This window comes from Anoplophora glabripennis, unplaced genomic scaffold, assembly GCF_000390285.2.
Source record: "Anoplophora glabripennis isolate ALB-LARVAE unplaced genomic scaffold, Agla_2.0 scaffold57, whole genome shotgun sequence".
In the NCBI taxonomy this organism is placed as follows: Eukaryota; Metazoa; Arthropoda; class Insecta; order Coleoptera; family Cerambycidae; genus Anoplophora; species Anoplophora glabripennis.
Genome location: NW_019416296.1, coordinates 213624 through 236539, shown reverse-complemented (window position 1 = coordinate 236539; position 22916 = coordinate 213624). Strand labels below are relative to the sequence as shown.

The 22916-nt window shown below is 30.7% G+C and overlaps 1 protein-coding gene across 6 annotated transcripts in view; it reads right to left on the bottom strand.

Annotated features, from left to right (window-relative positions):
• The window catches only part of LOC108917527 (AMP deaminase 2), a 74968-nt gene that overhangs the window by 45821 nt on the left and 6231 nt on the right, over positions 1–22916 (bottom strand). For 4 of the 6 annotated variants that reach the window (XM_018724161.2, XM_018724163.2, XM_018724166.2 and 1 more), the window contains exon 2: positions 1810–1960. In XM_018724161.2, the coding sequence (XP_018579677.1) occupies positions 1810–1960 (151 nt within the window). Of the gene's footprint in view, positions 1–1809; positions 1961–12379; positions 12646–20417; positions 20785–22916 lie in introns of those variants that run through there. The other 2 variants (XM_018724162.2, XM_018724164.2) reach the window with 2 other exon arrangements.

Sequence of the window (22916 nt, the reverse complement as noted above, 5' to 3'; positions counted from 1 at the left end):
CTATGGCCAACACCTGACTAAATCTTTGGCACCAAATGTTACGCCTGATTCTGAATGTATGTCACGTTTTCCCCAAAACACTCTGTATTCAGTAAATTTTGTCTTTGTACCCACCATGTTTCTTGTTATTAAAATTTATTTGTAGTAATTCAAACTCTAATAATAGTTGACCTAACGTTGCGAAGTCTGCTGTAACTTTGTGTAAAAATAACGTTTACGTACGCGCGCTATAGAAATCTAAAGACAATGGGTTTATTTGTTTTCGAAATATATCCAAACAGTTTTGGTATCAGTTTAATCCTGCCCGTATCTTTAAAGCAGCGATGTCGTTTCTACGTTCCAATTCTATAAATAAACCTCTAAATACACTTAGGAATGTTCCTCACTTACTCTTAAACAGCATTAGTTTTGTAAACTTTACACTAAAAGGTATTAATATGCAGGCAATTTGCAAGAAATAAACTGTAAAGTACATTAACAGATTTAAGAGAAAGGGATTATACAGTAAGGATGCTACCTAAAGAAATAATTCTATTAAAATGTGGAAATAGTAAGATTTTTCTATAGGTAGAAGCTATTTTTATATCGTGGTTTAATCTGATATTAAAACATCAAAAAGACATATACCTACTTAATAGACAACAGATATTTCTTTGAAGGATTGCAATATCCAACAATTTCACTGTCATGTGTGTTTTTATATTAATAATAATACAAATATTTTTTTATTTTTATTTCGGAAAATTAATCGCAAATTTCTAGATATTGCTGGTGTAATTTATTGCTAGTTGAGACATGTAATAGTCCACAGAGTAGTTGCTTCCTCCAACATCAACAGTTAGAAATCTTATGTAGATATCCTAGATGTAATATCAAAGAACACTATTCAACTTCATTTGTTGTTTTTTTTTTTGGAAAAATATCTAAAAATGTCCTTATGATGTTTAATTTAAGATTAACAAATAAAAGCAAAATATTTGTGATAGCTATTTGTGAAAATAAAAGAGATACGAAGCCACGAATACCAAACTGAATCACCCGGTATATCCTCCGGTCAATTAAGACAAAAATATATTGTTAGTTAATTAAAATTTTTAATTCTAAAATAAATGAACGTTATTTTAGTCTTTTTTTGTTTGTGATTGTAATAAAATTTTTAATTGTAAAATCCTGAAGTTTAAAAATTTAAGAAACAACGAAAAATTGGTTTTCTTCTATAAAATTGACTTGAATCCAATATCTAACCACCTGAAATAAAAATACAAAGGACACATGTTTGGATTACCATCAATATATTGTCCATAATTATTTGTTTAAGGCATTTTCTGTCGCTGTTTTTAATTAACTATATTTCTATCACACTAAAAAGAAAAATTTTAAAAAGAATCAATGTTTATATTTGTTTATGTTAATCAGAAATATCTCACAATGAAAAAGTGGATAATTCCAATTATCTACTTCTATTAGCATTCACATTGCGAATACCAGAGAAAGATTTATTATTTAATAGGTGCAACTAAATTAAATGAACTTTTAAATTTATTATACCTGACCATTTTATTTAAAAATTATAATAATGTATAATAATGCAATTTGTATTTTTATTTTATTGATAAAAATATCATTTTCGGCTTGAAATCAAAACGTCCCCTCAGTACATTGACAAACAGAAATAAATTCTTAAAATACAGTTCTGTGTGAACTAGTATAGACACCCAGCTTGTTTTAAGACCTTGTGGCAACTAGACGCAGGTGAGTCGTTCTCTTAAATCCATAAATGTACTTTACAAAACAATGTAACCTACTTACTTGTAGTTTATTTTCCTCTGGATAGCAAGTTTCTTTTCAATTTGTTCGATGGGGAACTGGGGCACCTCGTAGGGGGCAGATATTTCATTGGGAAGTTCCTGCTCCCCCCCATTGAATGAAGTACTTCCGGTAAAAGACGGACTTTCATTGCCTGCATTAAAAAACAATTATGTAGTTGATACCTTCCTAGTAAATAGTCGTAGTAAAAAATGAATATGATTGAATTTTGTTTTGTTCTAACAACGTTGGAAATTTACAGTGCTTGAAATAATTAATTTAAGTATAAAATATCTACTATATAAATCCTTATTTTTATAATACTCAAATTATACTTCAGTAATTTATTAGGTATATAAATTATAATCTTTATTTATGGCATGAGTTTTTAATAGGTCTTATTAACAATTTTTAACTGTTACTTAACATTTAATATTTTTATCACTTTATCATCTTAATCGATAAAATGTAAAATTTCTTTGCAATTAAAAAGTTGATTTTACTCTCTATTTATTTGGATATTTTGCCACCTGTAACAAAAACATGTATGACTTGTGTTCATCAGTTAAAAAATATTGCAGTGAGTGGTTTCTTTCATAGTACCTACGAAATAGCAGGTTGCTCTCTGCCAATCCTGACTGTATTAAAGATCAAAGCACTGAGTAGCAGCGACAATTCACAGATTTTGCTATATCTTACTAATTATTATTATTGTTAATATTTCTATCCTACCACCAAAAAAATTAAAAAGTGTCTGTATAATAGAAACTGCAATACATTCAGATATGTAGGTCAAGTAGCATTGACCTTAACTTTCTAAATTAACAACTTCATTGTTTTCTTTCCAAAGTTCGTTTTTATTAGATTAGTATTTTTGTAAAGTGACTAATGGATTTGCCAGGAAATTATTCCACTTGGCAAAACACGTTTCGATGTATATTTAAATCAAAATAGTAACAGGAATAGCATCCCGTCTACACTGCGTTTTATTTTTACTTGGAAAATACACGTGGGAGATTCTGCTAAAACTAATTGTAAGATAAATTCGTATTTTCTCATACAATTAAACGCATATACATATAAACGCTAATTGTAGCTGCATCAACATCAAAGTTTTTAGGAGGTATGACATTAAGGGCCCCATATTCTTTAAATAGTGTTTTCCACAAAGACAAATAATTTCAAACATTTAATAATTGAGTAATCTTAAGCTTATCAAATAATAGGAATGTTATGTCATGCCATCTGGGTATTTTCAAAGACGCCGCAGTAAAACGAATAAACAGGTGCAAAAATCGATCAAACCATCAAGGTTTTAGGTACTGAAATCTACGAAAATACTAACTTTTTTATATATAATTCCACATGTAAATATTCTTATAACATTTACTTGCTTAGTCCTACATATAAAATTGTTTACTTTTATTTATAAGTACGTGAAAATAATTCTTAAAATGTGGGGTTAGAATAACAGCAAACGCATGTTTTACAAACGCTTTTTTTTAGTTATTATTTTATTTGAGTAAATTTAAATGGTAACAATGAATAAACAAAACATCAAGGATTTTATTTTTGTGCTTACTTTTGTTCTACACGTTTTACTTTTAAAGATTTCAGTACCTAAAAACGCCAGAAATTTCACTATTTCTCGGTCGGGAATATGGCCACCTTAATGCAAATATCTCTGAAGATGGTTGGCATGAAAGGATGAAACTTAAGGTAATAATTTAAAGAAGTAAAGGTAAAATTTGAATGAATTTATATACAACTGCGACCAGTGACCGAAATATTGGGAGACACTAGGTTCTTCGTCGTATTAACGTTAAAAGTAATTATTACACCCAACAAATATCTAACAGATATAGTTTAATATTTTTAAAATATCTCTTTAAAAACATATTCTATATTAGTTCTCGTATTTTTTAATCTTTAACGATAATAACTTTATTCAAACAAAAAATAAATGTTTCTAAAAAGTCTTGTCGAATAAAGTCTAATAATGTTCTTCGATACAGAAATCTAAGCATGTAAAAGATATCTAATCCCATAGACAAGGTTACTAACGTAGAAAATTCACCATACTTTGTTTTATATTTTGAAAATGCAGACTGAATTCATACCGAATGAGGTTAAAGGTCTACTTCGTCTATAATTAGAATGGTGTTTGCATTTCAAATAACAGCAAGTATTTTATGCCACTACCGAGAATGCTGCCTTACATATAAATTTAGAACAAAGATAAGGATTCCAACACTTACACATATACACAAGATAATTAGAAAACAAGTTTAAATTACATTTTTTTCAAGAGTGTGTATGTGTGTGTCTGTTTTAGCTGGTTTTCAACACTGAATGCCAAACAGTAATTTTTCAGAGAGCACTTTAATTTTCAAATTGATGTTTAACAGTCGACCGATTTTTCATAATAAACTTTAAAAGTGTTTTTTAAAGTGCATTTTTTTATCACTCATAGCTAACACTAAGAATTTTTTATTGTCATTTTGTTACAGCAGTTTGTACCTTGCTCTGAAATGTCAATTCATAAATTAATTGTAAAAAGTTGAATATCCCCCACTCAGTCGCTGTATTTTTTTCAGCAAATCCCGAATACTTACTGCGTTCTCTAGCGCACAAATCGTTTCTACGTGCTTTAATTAGAAAAAAAAACTGTTTTTTAAAACTAACCCAAAAATCTTTTCTGTGTATTACAAAAATTATTTTTTGAGAAGGATTGTGATATATTGTATTTTTTTAAATTTTCTTTCACATTTTTTCATTTCGCGATATTTAGTATTTTTTTTTTTGATGAAAAAAAAATTAATTTTTGCGAAAAAAAACATTTTCAATTAAAAAAAATGAATAAATGATGCAAAATTTATCCTCTAACTGATATTTGACATAAGTGGCAATTTCAATGACTCGGAACACAATGAAATAAAAATTCCAACTATTTGAACTTTTGACAGTTCCTTTGGGATTATTTGTAAAGTTATCGAAAATCCTTAAATTCGCAATTTTCTCCCATTTTTGGAATCAAGTTTCTTGCATCGTAACAATTTTTTTTACCAAAAAAAAAACTGATCGCCTTATAGAGGCTACTTTTCGGTACGATCATTAATTCTCCAGTAATTAATTATTATCAAAACCAAAAAGGTTATTTTTCCTTTGAACGACGATAACTGAGCGAGAAATCATCATAAAGCTCTTGAACAACTCGAATTAAATAGGATGAATCAAAGTAAAAGAGGTGATAGGTGGGATTGCCAAAAAAATATACTGAAACCCGTGGACCTTTTGAAAGTGAAGCAAAAATTTAGAAAAAAATTTTTCGTTGGATTTCCTAAGACTTAAAAGAGACCAACGATAAGAATTTTTGACTTTCAGATCCTGAAACTAGAAACAATTTGCTATTTTTATGGCCTTCTGAAAATCACCAAAAATTTAGGTGATTTTTTTTATCCTTTCATTTTTATGATTAGTTTAATACAACAATTTTTATAGCTTTAAAATTTATAAAATGTATATGTTTACAATGTTTATTATAAATAAGGTAATAATTTATTTTATTATTTTTATTTTATCATTATATTGCATTTTTTTAATAAAAATGTAATAAAATAATAAATCTAACTAAACTTATTTGTAGCAATAAAAATAAGACGCTTGCACCTTTAAAATTATCTGATTTGGCCACCATTTACATGAATAAAATTATTATCTACCACCTATATATAACCAACTAGCTATTTTGCGATAAAAAACACATTCACCCATATAAAAATAATGTTGACAAGTTCGTTGCTTTTGCCAAATGTGCGAAAACAAGCATTATGTTGCAATCACCGTGTTTACATAAACTTCATTTTATTTATTATAAAATTATAACATGTGTGATAAACATGATCGTGTTTTCGAAAACCAAGTAAGAAAAGAACAGTAGCTATCAAACTTTTGAAATAGTAGTACTTACAGAATTTTTATTTCTTAACAGAACTAAAGTTTTGATTTTTTTTATTAATTTTATTTAGGGACTCAATAAACATGAATAAGAATAAAAAGGATTTATTTCACATTTATTTTTACTTAAAACTATACTAACAATTTCCCATTTTAAAATAAATTCTCAATATTTTACTAGATCGATTTTCGATTTTATGTACTTTGAACATAAGTGCCAAAATAATGACTTCTTTGTCATGACCTTAAATATTCCGATATTCTGGCAATATTAGAGTTTCAAACCCCAAGTGACAAACTAATAGAATTATAGAATTTATACAGGGTGTCCCCAGTTCGGATTGCCTATACCTGAAATGAATACAAAACTTCAATTGTCAAAAAAATAACTCTTCATAAAAATGTTCAATTTAATGTACAGGGTGTTCAAAAATTTGGAAAAGGTAAAAACAGAAAAGAGTAAAGTACCTTAAATCTTGACGCTACGTGAAAAAGTAATGGGAAAAACTTGCTTGTAATTAAATTTTATGTTTAAATATAAAAGCATGGCCTTCTATGTTAATACTCGACATTCTGGGATATTCTAGGACTCTACATATTTTTTAATACTTTCGGTGAAGCCATTATATTTAAAAAATATTGCTTTATTAAAAACAGATACACATGTTTGCATATTAATAATTTATTTTTTATACAGGGGGATCAAAAACCTCAAAAACATGAATCCAACATTTATTTTGAGAACACAGCAAAATCAGTATGTAGGCGCCATTACAAAATTATTCTATATGAAGTCCGCCAAGTTCAACACACCACTCCAATATCTTTCAAAATGCGGCGTAGATCGAATGTATCATTTCTTCATTTACTTGGGCAACCTGACACAGTACAGCACCAAGAAAAACAATAACAATACTTAGTAGAACTAGAAAATGCCAAGATTAAGCAAAACAAGAAAAAATACAATAATGACAGCGATAATATATCAACAAAAGCTCATCTGCGTATGAGGCTATTATTTCCATCAGCATTAGGAATAACACGGCTAATGTTAAATTTTTACTTTTGTAAGTTTTAAGCACATTTGTAGGTATATCTATTTTACGAAACACGTGTTGGTTGTTCTTAAATACTTCCAAATCATTGTAAAAATAAATTAATTTGAAGTTTTTCATTTTTATATTATCTATGTAAACAGTGCACAAGGGTCAAATTCGGACTGTACAATTTCAACTATGACAATTTATTACGGGTTGCCTAAATATGTGACGTCACACTAAAAGAGTCTAAGAGTCTGTTTACCAAGATGAAGTTTGGTGTACACCGCTAAAATTTGATTTTATTAAGCATTAAATATAGACCCGAAATTTAGCCGCTATCTATAAATAGCATTATATGTGGCAACTGTATCGAGATCTAAGGAAAGACATGGCTATCAAAAATAAGTACGCTCTACTCAGGGACATATTAAGGTGAATAACCATAAACATATAAAAGATATCTGGTATTTATAGAAGTTAGAATTAACCGTATCTAATTACGATAAGGAATAATATTTTATTACAGATTACAATGCTTTTTATGAAGGATTTTATCCTAAGCTTTTGACCCTAAGCTGGCACTTTTGGGCGCCAATAAAAATTTACTGTACATCAGTGAGAAACAAAGCTGGTAAAATTGTATTTTTAGTAACAGGATCTGTAGAATAATAAAAAATGACACTTGTTAAGATATAATAATGATAGGATTAAATCTAATACGTTTTTAAAGGACTAGCATTGAACGGAGAAAAGTTATACATAGATAAAGGAAAGTAGAAATATATTTTTTACTCATTCGAGTGTTGGACTGAAACTAACAACCTACCTAAATCTGTAACAGTAAACGAGATGTTCTATTTGAAAAAAAATCCACGTGTAATTCAAGTGCAGGGTATCTTTTTATTATTTTTTTAATACTAATCTGAAATTATTTTTTGTGTTATACATACTAAATGAATTCAAACCAACACACAAGGGTAACAAAATTAACCGCGAATGATACGCACTATATGAAAACTATTATACGTTTTGGGCACTATTCTGCTTGATCATTCTTCGCAAGGCAATTTTCCATACACTGCCCTGTACGCAAACATCTTTCTATTTTTTTCCAATAAAATGATTATTCTTGCATACCAGAACAATGAATATAACAGTCATCATTTCGTTCTACTTAAAGATGTCATCCATAACAAACAACAGAATAACACTTAGCCACACCTACTTATGAATTTGCTTAATGAAATTCATCACGTACCAAGTGTTAATATTTCCTGTTTAGATGTAATATCAATTAATTAATCTAATTTGGATCTAAACCAAATTCTTCGAAATATAATTTGAATCGATACACTAGTGGAATGCAAATGGTTTCCGCGTGGTCGAAGTATTCGAAACAATGGGTGTTTTGCATATGTTTGCTTAGTGTGAATTATGTTCTAGTTAACGTTATTTTATTACTTTCAATTAAAATAAAAAATGTTAAACAAATGACATCTATACATATACAAGTACTAGATTACCAAATTTCATTTAAATCGGGCAAAGCGTTTTCGAGAAAAAAATTTTTTTTTGTTAACTTTGTCATCTACTAGCCAAACTAAGTAACACGGTGTTAGTTGCATTAAAACATTATCAGACCCAGTGTTATTTATGAACCACCCTATACACTTGTACCTTCTAAAATTTTTAAAAAATTATTTAAGATTTCAAAATTGTAAGTTACTTTTAGAAATTATTGGATGAGTAATAAGCTAATAGCAATGCAAATATTGATTATTCCGTGTTAAACATAGACATAGCTTGATCTTTTTGTTTTGCCTCAAAGGTCAAAGGAATGATAAATTATAAATTTCAATATATTTTTTGCACTTGGCAGTTAATTTAACGTGGACATAGAGTTATTAGTCCAGTCATTATAGACATGAAAGAGCCTGTTTCGGGAAAAAATACTATTAGAAATTTCTCTGCGGAATATTGTTCGGAAACCTGTTATAAATAAAATATCAAAAAATCAACTCGAGGCTAGTTGGGAAACTTTGTTTTAACAGTGGTCAAAGTTATGGAAAAGTGGTTTTTTAACTCACGTAAAAAAGCTATTATTCATAGCGAAAAAAAGTTTATACAAAAAAGGTAGGTATTAAATAAGCCTTTAAAATGAAAAAAGTCCGATTAAATTCCGATAATTTGTTTATGCACAAGAGCTCAAAAATGGTCGAAAATTGCCGTTTTTTTCAATTGCTAATAATTAATGCAATTTTCATCGCAGACACTTGTAATTCAGGATTTTTGAGGCTTTTTACACCCTTAATAAGTGGTAAAAATTTCAGCTCGAAAGCTTCATTGGTTTGGCGTTGGCGGAATTTGTTATCTAAGAAGATGCTATTTTCAATTCATTTTTCCCAAGCTCACAGGCGTTGTAGGGTTTTGATCATTAGTTGTTTTTGTACCTAAATAGTTGTATTGACATAGGCATTTACCGAGAATTTAGTTTTTCAAATTTAATTTGTTTAAAATTGACTGAAAAAATGTTAATATTTATTAAATTGTTAAGATAGGTAATTATTATAAAATAAAATAGTAACCTCTTTACTTTAGTTTTCTTCGAATTTAAAAAAAAAATCGTTGTTGTAAGTTGATTAGAAGCTGAGATAATTTTTTTTTTTTTTTTTAATCGCAGTGACCTTAATTATTAATATTAAGAGCCGAAATTTGGAGAGAGTATACATTAAGAGCTATATTTTCATGTCCTACATTAACATTAAGGTGAATTCAACTATTTAATTTCGAAAAAGAAGATAGCGGCGATGCGTTCTATTACTTGGTCTAGCGAACGAGTGGGGAAGGCGAGGCTTAGCATGCGCGCTTAACGATGTAATAAATATTAACATTTTTTCAAAGTCATTTTTAAACAAATTAAATTTGAAAAATTAAATTATCAGTAAATGCATATGTCAATACAACTATTTAGGTACAAAAACAACTAATGATCGAAACCCTACAACGCCTGTGAGCTTGGGAAAAATGAATTGAAAATAGCATCTTCTTAGATAACAAATTCCGCCAACGCCAAGCTAATGAAGTTTTTGGGCTGAAATTTTTACCACTTATTAAGGGTGCAAAAAGCTTCAAAAATCCTGAATTACAAGTGTCTGCGATGAAAATTGCATTAATTATTAGCAATTGAAAAAAGCGGACAATTTCGACCTTTTTTGAGCTCTTGCGCATAAACGAATTATCGGAATTTAATCGGACTTGTCTTATTTTACAGGTATATTTAATACCTACCTTTTTTGTATAAACCTTTTTTCTCTATGAATAACAGTTTTTTTACGCCAGTCGAAAAACTACTTTTTCATAATTTTGACCATTGTTTTAACAAAGTTTCCCAACTAGTATCGAGTTGATTTTTTGATATTTTGTTTATAACACGTTTCTGAACAATATTCCGCAGAAATACTTCTAATAGTATTTTTTTCCCGAAAAAAAGCTATAATAATTGGCCTTATATATCGCCTTGAAATTCACGTTTGTTAATTTGCAGTTCCTTGTCAAATCAATTTCAGAAGAGGTAGAAAAAACTTCATTGCAAATTATTCGAAACGGTGAAGTCCTTGCACAACGAGGTATATTAATGAAATGAACATTTTATTAAGTGTATTAGAAATATATTCGTAATTATTGTACATGATTTTTTTCATTGCTTTAAAGGTATTAAGCTGATTCAAATTATATCTAAAAAATTTCCTAAAAATCTTAACAAACAATACTCTCTGATACGAAACATCTAAGTATGCAAAAGATAATCTAACCTTATGGACAAGCTAGTAATTGAAATTGATCTAAAATACATTTAAAGCATCTTTACTTAATGTAATATTTCAAAGAAATATATTTTATCCTTGTTATTATTATAATATCACCGCTGACAAGAACCATCAAGTACAGTCAGATCTCCTATATTTCTGCACCTTAACGATTGCTTTTTCAAGTGGCTTCCTTTTAAATTGAATAAAGCTATAAAATATTAATAGTAAGCTAGAATAGTCAGCTATCACCTTTCGCTTTCAAGAATTATGGTGTTAGATTTATATTTATTAATAAATTTTACTGATATCTCCAGATGTATGGTAATCGAAGTAACGTATTGAAATATGAAAGGCATATGTATTAGATTAGTTAATCATACAGGGCGTTCGTTATGCTCCAAACCTGGAATATTTTAGGTCACAACTTTTTGAAGTTAGAATTTTGAGATTTTTAGGACAATGTAATTCTTAATTCTACAGGGTGTAAGGACCCTGTATATACATATTAACAAAAAAGTCTCATCAAAATCAATTACGCATCTTTGTTTTCGAGAAAAACGGAATAAATTGGAAATAAAACCGCCACTCTTGTTTTATATTTTTATAGGTATAAAAGTGTCAGCTTTTAAAATAACTGCAAGAATTAGGTAATATATTCACAAATATTTCAAAATTTTTCATATATTTTTTTAACGGAGTGTGATACCCTCCTGTATTTTGTCTCGCTGAAGACGATGGAGCCATCAGAAATGCTCCATCACGTCAGGATTTTTCCCTAACCTCAAAAAAATAGTTCAAAATCGATGGAAATCTCGAATTATTTTGTTAAAATAGTTAGGATTTTGAAAGTAAAGCACACACATGTTAATAGGATCAAAATAAAAACTTTTTATTCTTTCACTTTTGTCTCTAAAATGCGTCATTGTGGAGTTACAGCCATTTTAACCAATTTTGAATAATTTTGAAATACCTATAACTCCTAAAGAATACATTTTAGAGAAAAAGTGCAGGAATAAAATAGTTTTTATTTTGATCCATTCAACATATGTGTACTTTACTTTCAATATTAACTATTTTAACAAAGAAATCGAGATTTCTAATAATTATATTGCCTCTAAAAATTAAGCAAATGCCTACCACGCCCAAAATATGTCCTTTTTCTCGAAAATAAAGTGCTTCAGCGAATATTAATAATATTTTTGTTTATGTGGAATTAGAAAGTACGTAATAAAATCATACTGTCTTCCAAAACCTTAACCTCAAAATAGTGATGACCTAAAATATTTATTTCTTTTTACCTGCACACGGTAGAGAAAAGTTATAAGTTAAAACACCGGAGGGAGCATCAGCACAGTAGTCGAAGATTTAGGAAATTACAAAAACAAAAATCCATTTGATGAAGAAAGTGTAAATAACGGAGCAAACGTATCTACCGAAAATATAATCTAAATTATGGGGTAAATATTTGTGCAGTTGACGTTTGTTATCGAAAATTTTGTTTTTTTTCTTTCTCGCAACGCTATCCAAATATTTTTATTTATCAAGTCAGTTTTATAGCCACAAACAAAATTATTCCAAAATTAGAAAACATATTTCTCAGATTCTATGTCTGTAGACATTTTCTGGAGACAATTTCTAATGTATGCGAGTAAATTTATTGTCCTACTCCAAAACCATCATCTCGTTTTGTTCCAATCAGAACGAAATTTATTGTTTTTCCATTCAAATATTAAAACTACATTTTTATAATGATAAAATCAAAATTACCTTCTAAATCTACCTCACTAATCGCACCAACACCCACTATATATCTCTGCTCATCATCCTCCACTATATTATTAGTGTTAAAATACATGATAAACCACTCAATCGACACACTATACCTATGGCACTCGTCGACACTTATCTAAGGCGACTAATTTCACAAAATCCGTCTGACCATCACAAACCGAAAGACTGATTAATTTTAGAACAGATACAACCCGTCGCGATAGCTCAATCGCATTCGATAGCTGATGCAGATCCACTCGTATCGCAGTCTTCATTAGACTGACACCGACTTGTTCGCTGTGTCTGTAATTAATTCGTGGCAATTTGAATTTGAGCCGGGTCATCCTGATTGCGCTATTAAATCAGCTATGTGACTGGATGCAATTACGGTAATTGGATAGAAGGAAGGCCACCGCTGAATTAATTAGAAAATTGATATTCGCTTCGGGTATCGGGCGATATAGTTGCTCTTATTTGTTGTTTGGCGAAAGTCGATTCGTTATTAACGTCTGGCGAGTCCTTCAAATCCACTAATTCGATTAGTTTAGAAAGTCGTAGGTGTCTCAAGCCTAGCAGATATAAACGGTGTCCCAAAAGGAACGCTGGACTTCATATGAGGAAAAGAGATTCCATTAATTAAAAAGTTGGCACCGTTTTTACATGGTTCTTAAAAAGATTGCCATTAAATATGAAAGAGGATATTAAAAAAGATACATGTCCAATAGGCGTTGCTTTTATTATTAATAAAATATAACGAAAAAGAAAGAAAGAAAAGGAATTACATATAAAAAATTGAGGAAAAAACATACAAGCTTACAAATATCACAAATATGAAGAACAAAACAAAAAGTAAACAAACAATATGAGGCATACATGGCTAATTAGTAGTATACAGGGTGTTAAAAAAAGAGTGTAAAATATTTAAGGAGGTAATAGTATGAACCAAAATAAGCAGAAAAGTCTCAATAAACATGGGTCCGCAAAGTAACGGTTGCGGAGATATGGAATGTTTTATGTTTTTTAGCCCCTTTTTTTATTTTGCAAAAACGTTGTGTATTTTCTTATAATAGTTGGTTGATGTTTAGTGAAATAAACAGTACGTATTTGACAGTTGTTCTCAGTGCACAAGTTTTCTTTCGCTATGGCTGGTTACTCTAACGCAGAATTAACAGACATGCATTTCATGTATGGTCGTGCTAATGGGAACGCCACCGAAGCGCGACGTCTTTATGTTGACGCTTATCCAAATCGCCAGATTCCTTCACAACGCATGTTTGGAAGAATTCACCAAAGATTGCGTGATACCGGTTCCTTGAGCAAACAGTGCCATTTATCCGGAAGACCAAGGTCGGTATCCACTCCTAGAGCAGAAGAAGAAATTCTAGCACTGGTAGAGCAGAATCCAGGTACGAGTGTGCGGAGAATATCAGCCGAGGTAGGAATTAGTGGTCCTCTTGTTTGGAGAATCCTTCACGAGCAACTGCTTTATCCATACCATGTGCAACGAGTACAGGCCTTAAATCCAATAAATGATCATCAAGCACGTTTGGTTTTTTGCCGCTGGTTTCTACGTCATGATGCTGAAGACCCTCGTTTTCTTGCAAACATTCTTTTTACTGATGAGGCCGGGTTCACAAGAAATGGAGTGTTTAATTTTCACAATACGCATATTTGGGCCGACGAAAATCCTCATGCTCTAATAGAATCTGGACATCAGGCACGTTTTTCATTAAACATTTGGATGGGTATTGTAGGTGACAGGTTTCTAGGTCCTGTTGTTTTACCAAACCGATTAACAGGCGCTGCTTACCTCAACTTTCTGCAGAACACACTGTATGAGTTTTTGGAAGACATTCCTTTGAATCAGAGGCAACAAATGTGGTTCCAGCATGATGGTGCTCCAGCTCATTTTTCCATGGCCGTTAGAGAGCATTTACACCAAACTTTTCCACATAGATGGGTAGGAAGGGCCGGACCTGTTTTATGGCCTCCAAGATCGCCTGATCTGAACCCTCTAGATTTCTTTGTTTGGGGATATTTGAAGACATTAGTGTATGGTACTCCTGTAAATAGCCTGGAAGAGCTGCAGCTACGGATTAATCAAAAGTGTCAAGAAATCCAAACCAAGGAGGGTGTTTTCGAAAGAGTTCGAATATCGTTGAGACGAAGATGTCGTGCCTGCTTGGAAATGGACGGAGGGCACTTTGAACATCTTCTGTAACTTTGTTTTTTGTTTGTTAAAAGCTTCCTTTGTCGGTTTATTCCTAATAAAATAAAATGTTTGAAAAACGAATAGTGGTCCATATCTCCGCAACCGTTACTTTGCGGACCCATGTTTATTAAGACTTTTCTGCTTATTTTGGTTCATACTATTACCTCCTGAAATATTTTACACTCTTTTTTTAACACCCTGTATATTTCATGCTATGAGGCGAACAACAAAAAACATATCGGTATTATTTTCTACCTCACTGTATTATACTTGGTGATACTACAATGATGTTACTGCGTGTTGTGGGTAGACTAAAAACGTTATTGCTTCTAGCTGATTGTGAGCCGTAGTTCTTTGATTTGAATGTTACTTAGACACCTGGACAGTCAAAAATATTATGGAGAAAACATGACTTGAGAAACGAATTTTCTATTAGAAAAGGCGATAATGTTGAAAAGTGCAAGTACAATGCTGCGGAAAGCCTTGAGGGGGATATGTACCATCTAAGTATAGGACTGATTTCATAAACATACGCTGTACTCTTTCCAAAGTTGATTAACATGAATTGGGCTCCAGACTATGAATAAGAGTAATCTACAGCAAAAAATGCTTTGGAATTCCTTATGAAGCAAACCATATTCTTGATGCAATTAGATCAATACGTTTACAAAAAATAAAGTCAAATCAGATGTAAGTCTTTTATGTAATCAGGACTATATAGTGTTATTTATCTAGTTTATATTCAAAAAGGAAAGAATGTTTTATTCTAGTGAATGTAACGATACTACACTTGGAAGCATTTAAAGCTAAATTATTATTTTGACACCACCGACTAATAACGCAAGTGCATTCTGTAACCTGTAACAATTTGTAATTATTGTTATTGTTATAGTTATTATTAGTGTTATCCTGAAAAATGCTTTTTAGTAACGAAGAATACGCAGATATTCATTTTTGTTACGGATTTTGTGAAGGAAATGCGGAAGCGGCAGTTCGTGAATATCGAAGACGTTATCCAAATAGAAGAATTCCAGATGTCTTCATTGGAACACATCAAAAGTTTCGTAACTTTGGCCAGCGTGTTAACAATGAACATAACAGAAACCGTCGCAATAACAATCGGAATCATATTCTTCGTACTTTTGATGACGAGCCGAGGCTTAGCTCTCGCAGAGCAGCTCGCGACTACAAATATCCAAGTCTCAAATATTACGAACATTACGTGATGACCACAGGCATGCATATCACCTACAGCCCGTTCAGGATTTACACCCTGGGGATGCTGAAAAGCGAATGAGGTTTTGCCAGTGGCTTTTAAACACGACGGAAGAAAATCCTGACTTTTTGCACAAAATTCTGTGGACGGATGAATCCTCATCCAGTAGACGTGGATTAACGAATTACCACAATATCCATGTTTGGGCACATGAAAATCCTCGAGAAATTCAGCCACGATTATTTCAAAATGAATTTTCCGTAAATGTTTGGCTGGGAGTTTTTAATAATAATGTTTGTGGTCCACATTTTCTACTCCCAAGGTTAAACTCAGAACTATTTCTTGAATTTCTTACTAATAACCTGCAGGATTACGTCGAGGATATACCCGTTAACTTAAGCCATGAAAGTTGGATACAACTGGATGGAGCGCCCCCGCATTTTGGAATAGCTGTAAGAGAATGGCTAAATACTAATTATCTGCAACGTTGGACTGGTTAGGGACGAATGACATGAATCATGACGTGGTTAATGGTATTGGACCAGTGGCCTGGCCACCCAGGTCACCGGATCTTAATCCACTGGACTTTTACGTTTGGGGAAATGTAAAAGACAAAGTATACCCTACTCCAGTGTTAACAAAAGATGATTTAGTTTTAAGGATTCAACAAACCTGCAATGATATGCGGCGAAATCTAAATGAAGTAGCTGCTGCAATAAATTCATTAGTTACACGATGTCGAAAATGTATTGAGGTGGTTGGACTACATTTCGAGCAATTTCTTTAACTTACATTTTTATTTTATTTTGTTGTTGTTGTTTTTGTCCAGCATTAATTAAATCTGTTGTTTTTCCTGTTACAGTTTCATTAACATAAAAAATGAAATTAAATTTACATTGTATGTAAAAGGGTTTTTTATTTATTTACTCGAAAATGCCGAGTCGTACAGAAAAATCGAAAGCAGCTTTTTTCTTCCAAATTGAATGGGGAATCCAAAACTGATTTTTATTTTATGCGAAAGCAGTGGCGTACCAATTTTTTCTTTATAAATATCCAGTAACATGCTAGTACGGACGCCACTGGCAAAACTAAAAATAATGTTTTACATTGCAAAACATGCTCTTTCAATGGTAGTTAACATCTACAAAATTTAATTGAAATATCTTTAGCCGTTTGTCAATAATTAATAAATTTTATTTTTTTAAACCAATCTTGCCTCCTTAACGAGGCATTTTTCGAATATAGTTTATATATCAAACTCATATTATTTTTTGAATCTCTATCGGAAACTGGACCACCCTGTATAGATTGGACGATAATTAATGAATTATGAAAATATTTTGGGTTGTAAGTAATTTATTTATTATTCACGTTGATTATATTATTCTATTTTGAAATTTCTTACTTAAAAAATAAATTAAGTAAAAAATTATTAAAATACATAAATAAGTCAATACAAAAAAATCATTAATTATCAAAAACAGAAAAATTCTACATTTGAACACAAATTAAAACCCCACTTTCAAAAACACAAAAACACCCTGTATAGTATAATTTAATTGATAAAAACTCACAATAAACCACTACTCCTAGGACTACCTTTTAATAATCACATATTAGCTATATAAATAAAACGATTGGAACATGGTAGACATTAACACATGTTGAATTTATAAATAATTACAAATGGTAGATGAATGTTTATTTAAACACTGGATGTCTAGACTGGTAAATAAATAAATACCAAGATACGGGATATCTTATGCATACTTCCACAGTGGAATATATTGTCGTTTGTCGTTCGAAATTATTTGCAGTATTTTATAGAACTGAACATGCCATATATGCATATATTTCTTACACACCAATCATACTATCAAATGCTATAGGGTAACCTTATCCCATTTCGTGATTACATCCCATGGTATTTATTACATATGTAAAAAATATGATAAGAAGGCAAATGTGTGGAAGGAGATTAAAGAGTTTTAAAACCTACTTCTAAAGAGTTCAAATAAAAAGATAAAGATTATTAGCAAAGGTATCTTAAACCTTCCCAGCATACTAATCTGAAATATATATATTTTTTAACTATTATAGGTATAAATATATCCATACGTTACTAATTATTAAGTATGTAAAATTATGTTTCAAAAGAATTATTTTTGTTTTATAAAATACGAATTTGATATATGTTCTAAAAATATCTGACATTTTTAATAAAAAGGATATGGTACAACTTTTTTAAAACACTGTGTTCTAGTTTAGATCAACTACATCAATCCACTCGTGATATGACAACAAAGCGTTGAGCGTTCAAAAAACAAACAACCAACGTTAATTCAGTGAAACGAGAAAGACAAAATATGTCGCTATCCACTACTTCATATAGTACATTTATTTTAGTTTCCAGTTTATTGATTTACAAGGTATTTTTATTACGGTAGGTCATCTGGCGACTTTTTACTTGAGATATTAGTTGTAATTAAGTTCAATTTTGCAATATTTAAAGGAGTATTTGGTACTGTTTTTTATAAGTGCATAATCTTATATAGTTATTTATATCGGTGTATTTGTGTGTCTTCATTGTTAAATGTCGAAAGAGCTAAAATTCAAGATCTTTCCATTACTGATTAGATAGTGAATAAATTTAAAAATTTTTCAAGGTAAATAGTTAATAAAATTTGAAAAAAAAAACATCCCCCAAGTTTTATGCCAACATTAAAATTTGTTTGGAAATTATTCCAAAAAAATCAAAAAAATCCTGTATTTCAGAAACTAAGCATTTGTGGACTCACGTTTATAGGAAAAGAAAGTCTTATTCTAACCTCAAAAATACGCCCCTAAATTCTTTGTACTGAATTTTGAATCACCCTGTATGTTAGTAAAGGTTAACGGTAGCTTCCAAATTAACCGAAAGAGATAAATATTTCTTGAACAACCAGACAACCTACCTCCAAACAATGGATATAAATAGTAGAAGAAGAATGTTAAAAGAGAATATAAGAATCAGATGGAACTTACAGCGCATGAGTAGAAAGACGATCTTATGCCAAAAATTATAATACTGCTTCAATAGCGGACAGTCCTTTGGTATAATAAAGTAGAAGAGTATAAAGTTTCACGTGACTTGCGGGACGATTATTGAATTCTAACCTATAATTGGAATTTGACGCCAATCGACGCCATTTTTAAATTAAAGAAGTACATATTTTATCTCCAATACACCTTGCATGAATTCTAGAAGATTCTTTTTCCATAACTCGTCTGTGATGATCATCAAAACGCACAATTTTGCTTAAATTCGTTCCCGACTCATCGCTCACCTATTCCGAGTTGTTATCACATTTATTTTCCAGAGTATATCAAATTCCAGTCATTATTTTGCCAACTGACTTTTTTCGCACTTGTGTAACATATTTATACTGTTTCAGGAAAAATCTTATCGAAAATTTCACAATAGTATTTTTCAGCCAATTAAAGGCCTGTATTTTGTAGCGTTACTATAGCAACTAAGAAAATTTCCGGAAATTTTTCTCTTCCTTGGGGTAAGGAGCATGAAATTACACTGGAAATTTTTTGACATTTATAAATAAAATGACATTTATATTTAACTTCAAATTTATTCTATCATAATTTAATAAGTACAAATCATTTATAAATAATTTACCAAGTATGTACTTTTAGTAGTTTTAATTAAAGCGTCCAAATGTTGCTGAAATTCCTCAGCCACGTCTTCTTTTCTTAATGGGGAATAAACGAGCACTCATTCACTAAAATTTATAAAATGTCTATGTTTCAAAAAATAAATGTAGTACTTTGAAACAATCTTATTCTGCTGTGATCCACTAAGAGCTCCATATTTCTTACACATAATAATCCCAAACAAGTTTGGCGAATAAATTTCTGGCCCGCATTCTTGTAATAAATACATTAAAAATTTTAGGTTCCGATGATACATTTTAATTTCACTAACTTTTTTGCAAAACTTGCATAAAACGTATTTCTCAAACCGCTCCATTTTTCAATTGTACAACACAACGATTTTAAAGAAAATGGTCAAATAACGTCAAAAGTCACGATTACCTTGTTTGACATGGATTCCATGGCCTTCTTAATAATATATACATATGAATTTTATTGATATTACATAGTGCTTAAGGTTCTTTGTAAGAAAATATATTTCTACCAACTTTTGTAAAATGAGTATGTGGAAAACTGAGGGATTGATCTACTATCGACTTATTTTTTATTATTTTGCTTAACTTAATTTTCTTACCGAATACCACTCTAGCTTCAATTAAAAACTGGAAATTTTTTCGAGCACACGAATATTTTGAAAATTCTCCCGAGTCGAAGACGAGTAATAATTGAAGCTCTAGTGGTATTATAAGTGAGAATTCTAGAACTGTAACTGGGAAAAATATTAAATTTCCAATTCGTCTTTAAATCTTCTAGAACAAAAAAGAACTGATAACTCTACCTATACTTCTAAATATATCCTCTCCTCTCAGCTATAGAAATAATTCGGTACCTGCTCACACGTAAACAAGATGGTTCTTCCAAAAATAGAACACCGTCTGCATTCACAATCACAAATAACTCACCTTCGATGGCCTTATCATCGTCCACAAAAGAGTTGACCCTCAAGAAACTGGGAGCGTTGACGATAGTCAACTCGTCAGGATTGGTGGGCACGTAGACTCCTCTAGAACACATCGTGACCCCCAGAAAGTTCCAGTTCAAACTCGAAGCAGCGAAGTTTTCTTTGTGTTTTCGTTAGCGGAATAGTACAGGTTTTCAGGCCAAAGATCCGAGAAAAACTAAGTTGGCATTGACTGGCGCGTTTACAACGGTACAAAAATACCCGCGAATTCCCTTGTCCGACGTGTTAAAAATACTGTTTGTAAACAGGAAAAACACTACTAGATCCTAGTAGTTTCTGATTTCTCGTATTGGACTAGTTTTCTTGACAGAATCACTATTTCACTGCACGAACTTTGGCGATATATTTGCGTTGCGATTAGTTAGTCATATGATGATATCGTTTGTAGTAATTTACAACGTTCTACAAGGTTGAAGTAATATAGCCTAATATTTTTAAGTAGCGTAAGCGCTTCGAGTTGCGCTTGGCGAAGCGTTAAATTATTTGAGCCAATGCTGGATCATATTTGTACAGACCAGATTTTAGTTTCTTGTAAAAGCATAAAGTTTTTCCGTTTGATTATACGTTGTAAATACTGAAATAGTTATCTACGTGCAATATCAGAAAGTGGTATATTAGAGGGCGAGCGTGCAGGTTTCAGAGCGACGTGACGCGGAAGGCTGTAAATATATTTTCTGAGTGTGGCGAGTACAATATTTTTTGTACTGCCGCCAATAGAACTAAGTACAATAGAATATTTGTTGGTCATAAATTTATATCGAATATATAACTTATCTGTTATTAATATTTCTGTTGAAAGGTACAAATGCTTATATTCCAGTCAAATTAGGAATCATAATATTTGTTATTTGTGTCATCAATAATACTGGGTGCGTCTTTGCAAGTTTCAGGTTGGGCTTGATTATTTTCTACATTAAGAATGTTATTTACTGTGTTTACTTTATTCTTATAGACTAGGCGGTATCTGTTTTGGTTTGGGTGAATCGTATATCCACGGAGATTTTTGGCTTTCAAATATCACTAGAAATTAAAATTTTTCTATGAGCATAAAAAACGTAGGCTTAACTTTTGGCAGCATAATATGTTAAAAAAATTCGAAAAATGTCATATTTTTCTTCCTATTTAATAATTATGTATCTTTTCAAGTTGATTTTAGGCGAAAATGGAAGAGGAAAAAAATGTTTATAATTAAATTTTTTACGAAATATGACTAGTTACAAATCGAATGCATCATTATTATTATTGTAAAAATCGAAAAAATCGCCAGAAATGGGATTAAAAAACATTATTAGGGAATTTTTTGGGGTCTTTAAATTGGGTATAGGACCTTCATACTTGACTCAAGAAAACTTCATGTTATGTAGAATTATCATACCAAATTTCATCAAAATCGGTTCTATAGATTTTGCATAATAATTTTGCAATCCAGATTTTGAAAAGAAATTGCAAATTTTCAAACTTTGCGCAGCAAAAACCAAGGCCCTTAGATACTTGAAAATTTAATCACATATAGAAGGGCTCTCAAGGTTTCAAACGCTTTTTGAAAAATTCGAATCCGTCAATTAGGAGAGCTCTGGCGCTTGTTTGAACATTGGGCGAATTTTTGTACTTTAAACGATTAGAATAACTTTTTGAACATTCAATCAAATCAAATTTTTTAAAGCAGGTTTTAAAAGTTATTAAGTATGAATAAAATATTATTGATTTTTAATAATTAATTTATTAATTTAATCATCATTTCTTTTGTGATTAAACTATAATTCAAATATTATTTATTGTTTAAAATATAAGCAAATGAGAAATTAACTCATTATATTACTAATTTTCGACATACATATTTTGAAAATAATTGTTGTTTAAACAATTTTAAAATATTTAAATAAATTTGTTTTTGATCTTTGATAAACAGAATATAAGTTTATGCACTTACCTTTGATACAATAAAAAAATAAAGTTTAAATTAAAGGTTATTAAAGGAAGTTTTATTTTTTAAATTGCGAGACATCGATTTAAAAAAAAAATCATCAAAATCGAACTTCTAGAAGCTGAGATATTAAAAATGTTTAAGCGCGTCGCGGTTTTGAACTCGCCGATTTAATTTCGAGCAGGCCGAAGCGGCCGCGCTCTCTGCTTCCCCCACCACCACCACCCGTACGATTTTCTTGAATTTCTCGCTTGCATAAATAACTTTAAACACGTTTTACAGTAGGTCGCCAATGAAGAAAAGTATTGCAAATTTAGACCTGGTAAGTACTCGGAATATCAATGGTATTTTTCAAAAAATTTGCCCGAATGTTCCAGTACATTTAGTGTAAATGACGGTTAACTTTGATCGGCTATAACTACGTAACTAATTGACCAATCGATCTGTATTTTTTTTAAGAAGCGTCTTTCCAATAACTTTTAAAACCTGCTTTAAAAAATTCGACCAATGTTTAAA